At 40.1% G+C, this 10,033-nt stretch overlaps 2 protein-coding genes across 2 annotated transcripts; one reads left to right on the top strand and one right to left on the bottom strand.

Annotated features, from left to right (window-relative positions):
• Window positions 1–872: 872 nt before the first annotated feature.
• On the bottom strand, window positions 873–1,834 carry LOC120417008 (U1 small nuclear ribonucleoprotein A). Its single transcript, XM_039578947.2, has one exon. It carries the CDS (start codon window positions 1,704–1,706, stop codon window positions 1,056–1,058), a length of 651 nt encoding a protein of 216 aa, XP_039434881.1. The 5' UTR covers window positions 1,707–1,834; the 3' UTR covers window positions 873–1,055.
• Window positions 1,835–7,916: 6,082 nt separating this feature from the next.
• On the top strand, window positions 7,917–9,393 carry LOC120416992 (quinone oxidoreductase-like protein 2 homolog). Its single transcript, XM_039578927.2, has 3 exons — window positions 7,917–8,182; window positions 8,241–8,863; window positions 8,923–9,393. The coding sequence occupies exons 1-3, from the start codon at window positions 8,012–8,014 to the stop codon at window positions 9,317–9,319; spliced, it is 1,191 nt and encodes a 396-aa protein (XP_039434861.1). The 5' UTR covers window positions 7,917–8,011; the 3' UTR covers window positions 9,320–9,393.
• Window positions 9,394–10,033: the final 640 nt, after the last annotated feature.

Raw genomic sequence — 10,033 nt, forward strand, 5'->3', positions numbered from 1 at the left:
GATTCGAGTGGTTGTGCCATGCGGACAGTTTTTTTTTTAATTTCTGACCCCTCCCCCCTCCCCACCCTCGAGGACAATTTCCATACAAAACAAATCTTTGTTGTAAGGAGCGTGGACAACCGCGTTACCCCTTGAAAGAAGGGAAAACTTTCCTGACTACTGTAGTGTAGTGTAACACTGGCCTGAAAAATAAAATTTCGAAAATTAAAAATACGTATTTTGGGAATTTAACTTTTTAATCTAGTACGCAGATTGGAAGGAAAGAAGCCAAGAAACAGCTTTACGAACAGCAGAGCAAAGAAGAGGGAGCGATTTCTTGGGGCTTATCTTCACCCTCTCTGGCTTGCTTTAGCTGCCGCTGCTGCCCATTTGATTTTTTTGACCGGTTCTTCCCGAAGTGCATATACCGCTTTAGTGATAAAAAAAGTTAGATAAAAGGCTCTGATTTTTTTTTCCAAATCGATCAGGGCGTGGAAAAACTTATAATGCAAAATTTCTTTTTTGACATAGAGAATGTATAGACAATGTTTCGTCAAAATTTAGGAAATACAAATTTAAAAATCGCGAAATAATTTGCAATAATCTAAAGTACTCTTAAAATGAAATGCAAAAAGACATTACAGTGTAAGATTTCCGCAACACTTTGTTTTCTTTGAAAAATAAAAAAGACATTTCGATTTGCCCCAACCTTTCTTACTTCCTTTTTTATGCGTAATAAAAGAACGCTCCCATAGTTTTTGCTTCTTTTCGAGTTGAGCCGCGCAGTAAATTTGTGTTCCAAGTGCGAATCGTTCAGGTCATACAAGAAAGTCCTCCAATAGAACTCCATGGATCAACTGTGATATCTCACACAAATAAACGTGACAAAAGCGGTTCCAAGTTGTACACAACAAAGTCATCGCCCAACCGCCCCCACCGCCGAATAAAACCATGAAAGCGGAGTGCAATGCTTTTTGCATGGTTTTTATTTCGTAAAATAATAGTTCAAATATGCCATAACCGTTATGCTTAAAACCTACCGGATCATCCGGATCCTCCCCGCCGCCGGCACCATCTTACTTCTTGGCGAAGGAAATCTTCATCGCGTGCGTGGGCGTAATCTTGAAGCCCTGAAGCGCCTCCCGAGCGGCTCCACTCTGCAGCTCGGTGGCAAACTCCACGAAGGCAATGTCGTGCCGGTTCGGTACAAGCCGCACCTCCTTGAAGCCCGGGAACTGGTTGAACAACATGGACAGCATCATTTCGTTCGTCTCTTCGGGCAGGTTCGTGAGGAAGAGAATCTGGTTGGGCGGCTGTTCGGCCGTGGCCGAATTGTTCGCAGCCGAGCCGGAATCGGCGTTCTTCTGTTTCTTGGACTTCTTTTCCTCCTGGTGGGCCGGCTTGGGGACGCGGGCCTTCTTCGGGCGCTCCTTGAAGGTTCCCTTCAGCTTGGCAATCACGTCGCTGTCCGATTTGGAGTAGTTGATGCGCATCGGTTTGTCGTAGAACGGAAAGCCCTGCATGGTTCGCATCGCGTTGGTGGCGCTGCCAATTTCCTTGAAAATGATAAACGCCTGGCCGCGCATCTTGAGCGTCTTCAGCGCCACAATGTCCATGATTTGGCCAAACTGGGAAAAGATCGCGTACAGCGACTTTTTTAGCTCCTCCTTTTTGATCTTCTCGTTCAAATTGTTGATGTAGACGGTGTGGTTCGGCCGGATATCCATTTTAGCGGAATTATTCAGTCAACTTTGCGATAACTCGAGAAAACTGTCGAAATTCAACTTGATTGAGAGAAAACTACTTATTTTATGAAAATGGAGTCTTGAAACGTTTTGATGTCAACCGGCGTGGCTGTCAAAACTGGACGGCAAAACTCTACACACAGAGCTCAGGCAGAAAAACTCTCCAAACGCTTCACATCTAGCAAGTGAAGCACGCCATTTACGAGGCAGTGCTGCCAGATGGATAGCGTTTATTAAATAAATTTAAATTTAGCTTTGTGGAAAATATCAGAAATCGGAAGCTACAGTGCAAGTTCGCTAAATGTGAATAGAGCTGCAATCAATATTGCTAATCCAAGTTATCTAACTTATTCCAATGAAATTTGAGTGCCTTTAACTCAAACTCATTTGATTTGGGTCTTAACATTAAGCTTAAATTGCTGATATTATAAAGCTTTCTAGTCATAATTTTATCAACACATTCAAAGTATGTTTACCTGGCAGCTGCGGGTTTGTTTGCATCAGATCTGCTTTCTCTAACTAGTAAATGTTTTTTTTTGTCATGCGACTTCTAGCTGGTTTTTTCTACCGCCTATATGTCAGCCAACATATTTCGCAGGGACTGTGACAGCTCGAGCTCGATCATTATTTGCATCAGGACACTGTGACGGGGAGTTCGTTATTTTAGAGTTCAATTGGGTACTAAAGCCCTATATCAATTTTTATGTACAACGGTGAAAAACACGATTAAAAACCATTTCTGATCACTTTTTTTCATTTTAGTCCAAAACATTTTTTTGACAAGACAACATTTTTTTGATGGGTCAACTATGGTTCCCTTGGAACGAGCTGTCAAGTAGGAGCTTTTCTGTCAAGAAGGACCGCGAGGTTAATTTTTCAAAATTGATTTAAAAATCCATTTTAAACTCTTCGTGGTCGTACAAAGGGTCGTTGTACTCAGAAAAATAAGCTTTATCGCTGTAAACAATAATATCAGCAATCTAAGCTTCATTTTAGGACCCAATTATGTATTTTTTTTTCAGTCGACTCAAACGGAATTTTTCGGTTCTAAAAACACTTAAGGGTGCACAGCAACGAAGGAAGTTGTTGTCTTCTTATTCCAAAATGGTAAAACTTACGGACCCAATCCTGCAATAACGGGAATGTAAAATTAATCAAACTTTGTTGTAAATTACTTTGTGAACAGTACTTTACACTCAACCCCCGGTGGTTGGTCTCTTTTTCGTTTGACACTTTTTTTGTTTGTACCCCGTTGGTTGGTCAAAGTCAAACTAAAAAGTGACGAACTGTCACTTTTTACACTGCGATCGCGCACACTATCAAAACAAACGTTTGGTAACGTTTGGTAGTGTGTGTGAACTCCGTGTAAATGGGGTGTCAAACTAAAAAGTGACCCCGTTTGTTTGACAACAGTTGGTGTCAAACCATCGGGGTTTGAGTGTACTGCCGTTCTACGCATAATTGTCCCATGTCATGTTTGAACGATTCTGACTTTTCATCATTTTTAAGTTTAGTTTTATGTATACTTCCAGAAAAACACATAAAATCTAGTACTTTGTTCAGAAAATCATTGAAAACAACACCAAGTCTGTTTGTCCCATCGTTGAACTTCTACGCATAATTGTCCCGCCAAGTATTTTCTAGCATGAAATCGTGAGTTTTACGAAGTATTTCATTTTGTTTATCTGTTTACCAGCAAGAAGGTTACACACAAAAAAATATTATGGTAATGACAAAAGTAACTTACTTTTGAATTAATAAGTGGTTAAAATTTGCTACATTAAAAGTTTTTTTCTTGTTTTGAAAATGAAAACTTTTACTGGTACAGTTTTTGAAAATCTCATTGCTAACTTATTTAAAAGTTTTAACTTTTAATTCGACTGTATAATTTCTTTCATTTTGTCGTTCTCGTGAAGCCGTGTACGTCTAAGTCCAAAATGTAAACAAACGTTTAGGTGATTCCGGTGGTTAGTGAGTAGTGGTCCACGACGTCAATCAAAACAGAACGCGTCCGCAGCCAGGACTTGTACGCGGATACCTTCGAAGGAGGATGGTGCGGAACAAGGTTAGGGGATTAGGGGAAAGTTGGTTTTCAAAAGGATGAGGCCAGCTTCCTGCCGAATATGCAGCTGTTTCACGACCGAAATAGGTAAGAAGGAAGCTTGGGTGCTTGGTGGCGTTTGTGTTTGATTTTGTTTGTTTTTGTAGGACGCCGTTTATTGTCGCCGCGGCACTAAACCGAATTGAGCAAGTTTAACTCTCGCGACGATTTTCTGTCGCGAAATATCTGTCAAGCATGTTTAGGTGATTTTGAATCAGTGTGTTTGCTTTTTTGTTTTGACGGCTTTGGATGATGAGATAAACGTGGCTGTTTTTTTTTTTTTTTGATCTGCCAAGGAAATGGAACGCTTTAGATTAAATAATTGTTTAATATCTTGGTTTTTAGTTCTACTACCACTAGAACTGTTTCATTTGGGGTAATTTATGAAGTTCAGTCAGTTTCCAGCTTCAGGAAAAGACGCAGAAGGGAAAAAGTCTTGGTTAAGTTGCTGATTACCGTTGGATTTCCGTCTGAATAAAACAAAAATAAGTGGCCTCATTGTCGAGGGACCTCAATCCGGTTCGTTGTGGGAGAGTTTTGCCGATGCGGGATGTTGCGGGTGTCAATTGAATAAGCACTATAGTCAAAATAGGAAGACCCAGCCACCAATTTGAAAATCAAAAGCACCGTAATTGTCCTCTCCAAGCTAGACATCATGAAATGGTCCATCCGGATGATCGAATCCACGCTCACAGAACGATTTCCGGCAGATTTTCGTGATCGATTCCATGCTCCGTGTAAGACGCGGCGCAAGTCTTGTCGCAGCTCAACTGGCGACATTTCAGTTTGGTGCCGCGGCGAAATTTTGTTTTGGTTTCGCGTGTGACATTTGAGGTACACTCAGAAAAGAAAAAACAGAAAATTGCTTCGCGAGATGAAAAACACTCGCGCTGTTATTTCGATTTATTTCAAAAACCACAATATGCGGATGTGAATTTGCACCGGTTGTATTCGATAAAGTTAATTTTAACGGTGAGGAGAAGGATCCGACGGAAGAGGGAAACGACGAGAAGCGATCGGAGGTGGTCAGCGCGGATGTTGCACTCGGTGCCGGCTGTTTACGACCATCAGCAGCATTATGTGCCGGAAGTGATGACGGGACAGTGTGGGATGTCCTGAGGGTCCGCAGTCCATTTCTCGGTGCGGGACATGTTTGACGAGTATTACATAAACATCCGGAAGAACAGTTTGCACCAGTTCTGGAAGAACCGTCTGTACGAAAGCCGCAGGTCCTGAAGCTGTCGTACTGGGATTACTTCCAGTGGTTGGAGCGAGATCCGACGAACCTGATCAAGAACATCTACCTGGAATACCGAAGACGTCACCGGTGAGTATTGAGATTGTGTTCAGTGTCTAGCCAATTTAATTTACTTTCAAACTCTTTCAGCTACTCCCGCCCGCAAACGCTCAACTCGCGACGGCGCAGCTTCAGCCGGATGAATTGACAACATCTGTGTCATTCTCGAAGGAGGACGAAGTGAATCAACAACCAATGGCCAACTCCTCCAAGCCTGTCCAGATGATGGCCGGCAACGAGATCGCCCTGTTCTCTACATCGCTGTCGAGCTCCAAAATGAAGGGCGCGATGTTGCTGCCCTACGAAACGACCATCCGTAATCTGCTCAGCCTGGGGTCTTCGGACGCGGAAGTTAGCCAACCATAAGCAGATGCGTTAAATACAACAAAAAAACGAAAACATACTGTTTTAATATTAAAAAATTGAAATAAAATCCATCACATTTTTCGAAAATCATCACTGTTTTGTTAAATATTATTTATTCTTACCATAAAAAGTTTTTTCTTATATTAAAAGTAAAAAACTTTTACCGATACAACGATTTTGTTCCAGAAATGCATGATAGTATCAAAAACTTTCCAACTTTTAAATTAAAAAGTTTGAACTTTCTACGAATATTCACCAACGCGAACTTTTAATCCAACGAACGATCTTTTTAAATTTAGAGTATTTTTTCTTTGTGTGTAGGGGATGAATAAAAAAATATTTCGATAGTACCTGTAGTTTTGAAGATACTAAAATGTCTGTAACAAAAATCTGGGTGCAAAAGCTCTGGTTGATGTGCACCGTTATAAAGCAAAAAATTAAAATAGGGTCCTAAACAAGGTCCTAAAGACCTATAGAAATTTGTATGTACACTTTTTTTATTTCAATGCAAAAAAACATGTTGACGCGAGGTTAATTTTTCAAAATTGATTTAAAAATCCATTTTAAACACATTGTGGTCGTACAAAGGGTCATTGTACGCAGAAAAATAAGCTTTATCGCTGTAAACAATAATACACTCAAACCCCGGTGGTTTGACACCAACTGCTGTCAAACGAACGGGGTCACTTTTTAGTTTGACACTCCTTTTACACGGAGTTCACACACACTATCAAACGTTTGTTTTGGTAGTGTGCGTGAGTGCCGTGTAAAAAGTGGCAGTTCGTCACTTTTTAGTTTGACTTTGAACAACCAACGGGGTACAAACTAAAAAAGTGTCAAACGAAAAAGTGACCAACCACCGGGAGTTGAGTGTATCAGCAATCTAAGCTTCATTTTAGGACCCAATTTTGCTAAAAACATACAAAAAAATATTACTGTAATGACAAAAGTAACTTGCTTTTGAAATAATAATGGTCAAAATTGGCTACATTAAAAGTTTTTTTTTCATGTTTAAAAAATAAATAAATTTGAATTTAATGAAAACTTTTACTGCTAATGTTTTTGATAAGCTTTTCACTAACTGATTAAAAAGTTTCAACTTTTAATACGACTATATGATTACTTTCGTAAGTCCCAAATGTAAACACACGTTTTGGTGGTTCCTCGGTTGTTCCGATGGTGAGTCCACGACGCGAATCAGAGCCGAACGTGGCCGCAGCCAGGACTCGGGCGCGGAAACCTTCGTGAGCAAGTTGGTTTTCGAAAAAGGGCAAGGCCAGCTTCTTGCAGGACCCGCAGCTGTTTCACGACCGGAATGGGTAAGAAGAAAGCTTGTGTGTTTTGTGGGAATTGTGATTGACTTTTGTTTTATCTGCCATGTATTGAAAGTAAAACACTTTTCCCGATACAACGATTTCGTTCCATAAATTCATGGTATAATTGGGCCTAAAATGAAGCTTGGATTGCTGATATTATTGATTACAGCGATAAAGCTTATTTTTCTGAGTACAATGACCCTTTGTACGACCACAAAGAGTTTAAAATGGATTTTTAAATCAAGTTTGAAAAAATAACCTCGCGGTCCTTCTTGACAGAAAAGCTCCTACTTGACAGCTCGTTCCAAGGGGACCATAGTTGATCCATCGAAAATTTTTGTCTTGACAAAAACAAATTTTTGCATTAAAATGAAAAAAAGAGATCAGAAATGGTTTTTAATCGTGTTTTTTACCGTTGTACATAAAAATTTACATAGGGCTTTATTACCCAATTAAAAACATTCCAACTTTTGAATTCAAAATTTAGAACTTTCTACGAATATTCACCAACGCGAACTTTTAATCCAACGAAAGATCTTTTTAACCGAACAGTTTTCTGTGTATAGGACCTTTTTTGTTAAAAAAAACTCTAGAACTCTTAAAATTATAAAAAAAATGTTAGGGTTGAAAGCTAGGTTGAAAGTTAAATCTGTTTTATTTGACCAAGCCAATGTTTTTAAAAATGTAATTTTTTCAGAGGCTTTGGGACTTTGGTTGTGTTTTCCTATAATAATGTTAAGCATATGCAGTACATATCTAGAGTTTTTTTTAAAGGGCCTATAAGCTATTGTCTTTCATATGTTTACAGGACGTTAAAAAAAACTCTAGATATGCAGTTATTTTTACAATGTCCCAAAAAATATGTGGACTTTAGAGGGTTCAGCCAAAGAGTGTGTTAAGCGTACGTGTGTTTTTTACCGTTGTACATAAAAATTGACATAGGGTTTCTGAGCACGTAGTTACAGGCCTTTTTCGTTCTGTATATTTTTTTAAACCTTTCGAAAAAAAGATAACTTATTGACTGGCTCCACCTTAACCATCATTGTACACAAATAGCAAGTGAAACACGCTTGTCATGGAGACATTCAAGCTTTGACAGCCGGTTTGTTTTGGAATTTTCGTTGCGTGTTTTCTCCGGCATTTACAGAACATAACTGACTGCGACTTGCAATATCTTCCAATTTTATGTAGAAAACCATTTCTAAAAATGTTAAAATCAATTATTTCACATAGTGTTAGATTAGGCCGAGTGACCGCCGCCAGAAATGTAACGCTAATCCTGCGCCAATCGTCCAACAAGGCAGCGGTTCTGCACGAAGTCGGCAAACCCTTGGTTTTGGAGGGCGTGAAACGGATCGAGCAGCTAAAGGACGATGAGGTAAGCGGGATTTGGTCACGCCCTGGTGAGCAGGTGCTAATTGTTACTGTATTTCCAGGTGCGAATCAAAGTGCACTATTGCAGCTTAAATTCCACCGACGTGCAGATCATCGCGGGAAAGTGCCCACCGGAGCTGAAGGTTCCACTCCCGTTTATTCCTGGTCACGAAGTGTCCGGCGAGGTGGTGGAGATTGGCAAGAACAACCCGAACTTCCTGAAGCGTGGTGACCGGGTTGTGGCCATGAACGATCTGCAGGATCCGAACGGAGGGTTGATTTCGGAAATGGTCGTTAAAAATCGGGACGTTTGGGCAGTTCCGCGGGAGGTGCCCCTGCGGGAGATGACCGTTATGCCGTACGGACACGGTACTGCGCTGCTAACGTTTGCGCTGCATTGTCCGCTGGAGCAGAACGATCTGCTGTTGATAACGGCTGGACCAGCTGGGATGGGATTGGCCGCGATCGATTTGGCGGTGAATGTTTACAAGGCAAATGTGATTGCAATCTGCGACACTGAGAGTAGCTCGGATTTGGTGAGGGAGAAAGGGGCTCACAAAACGGTTAGCATGAACAAGAATTACACCAAGCTGTACAAGAACATTGCGGACGCGATGGGCGATAAAAAGGCCAAGATTGCGTACGATGCCGTTGGAAAGGGACTGCTGCATCTGATGGCAGATTTGTGAGTAGTTGCAAATCTCAAAACTGATAACAGTGAACTAATTTTTGCTTCAATTTCAGCGTTGATCCGGAAAAGGGCCAACTCTTTTCGGTGGATCCGTTCTTCAACAAGGAAACGTTCAAAGCTTCCAAACCCGAGTACGAACTGCCCAAAAAGAAGGAACGAACGGAAGAGCACGAACAGCAAGTGGCCAAGCTGATCGACAATATCAAGCATGTCGATTTGTACGAGTACGAGGACGAGGACGTTTACCGGCAGATGATTAGCGACACCGTTGAAATGCGAGTGCAGCGGATGGTTCATGGCCACATTAGTAAAGTGTTTATGATGAAGGAGATTCAGGAAGCGGTAGATTTTATCCTGCAAAAGCAGTGCACCGGGAAGGTGCTGGTGGATGTAAAGTGTGAGGATGAGTGTGAAGATGCGACGCAGGAGGAGAAGAAAAAAGATGACTGAACTAATTCGAAGAGATTTACTTAACTTTTTTTTCCTTGTTATATCTAAGTCACACCATTATTGTTCGGCAATGCAAATATAGTTATGCTTGAATGAATTATTCCATTTGTTGATTATGATCCGAAATATTCACAATTATCGATGATAATTATCGTTCTGTGAGGTTCGCCTTTGGCGAAATTTCCATTTGGAAAATAATTTCTGAAAGACCATTGCCAATTCTATTTTAAGGATTTATCCCTTCCCCTTCAAAATTTTCCCAAAAAGAGGCATAGAAGAGATACGATCAAAAAATCAGTTCTCTAGATACAGATTTTTAAATATTTGAATTTTTTGTTCATGAACTATGTCAAACAAACATACTAGACAAGACACAAACCAAAAATGCTTCGCAAACAAACATGTAAGGCAAACTTTTTGTGGAAAATTTTTGGTAAACTTACACGCTTATAGACTTTTAGACATTTTTGAATTTTAATTTAAAATGAAAAAAAAATCGTTATTCTTATGATGAAAGATATAGTCAAATTGTACTATTCTATTTATTCCTTTTAATTGTATAAGTAATACTCTACTTATTCAAGGGAAATTAAACATGTTGCGATATTTTGAAAGTATGGGTTAATTAATTAAGGCGCTATTAAATAACAAACTGTCAAACTCGTATAAGTGGGAGTTTGTTTGTTTGTTTGTCACAGTCTAATACCTCGTTAA

This window comes from Culex pipiens, chromosome 2, assembly GCF_016801865.2.
Source record: "Culex pipiens pallens isolate TS chromosome 2, TS_CPP_V2, whole genome shotgun sequence".
Classification (NCBI taxonomy): Eukaryota; Metazoa; Arthropoda; class Insecta; order Diptera; family Culicidae; genus Culex; species Culex pipiens.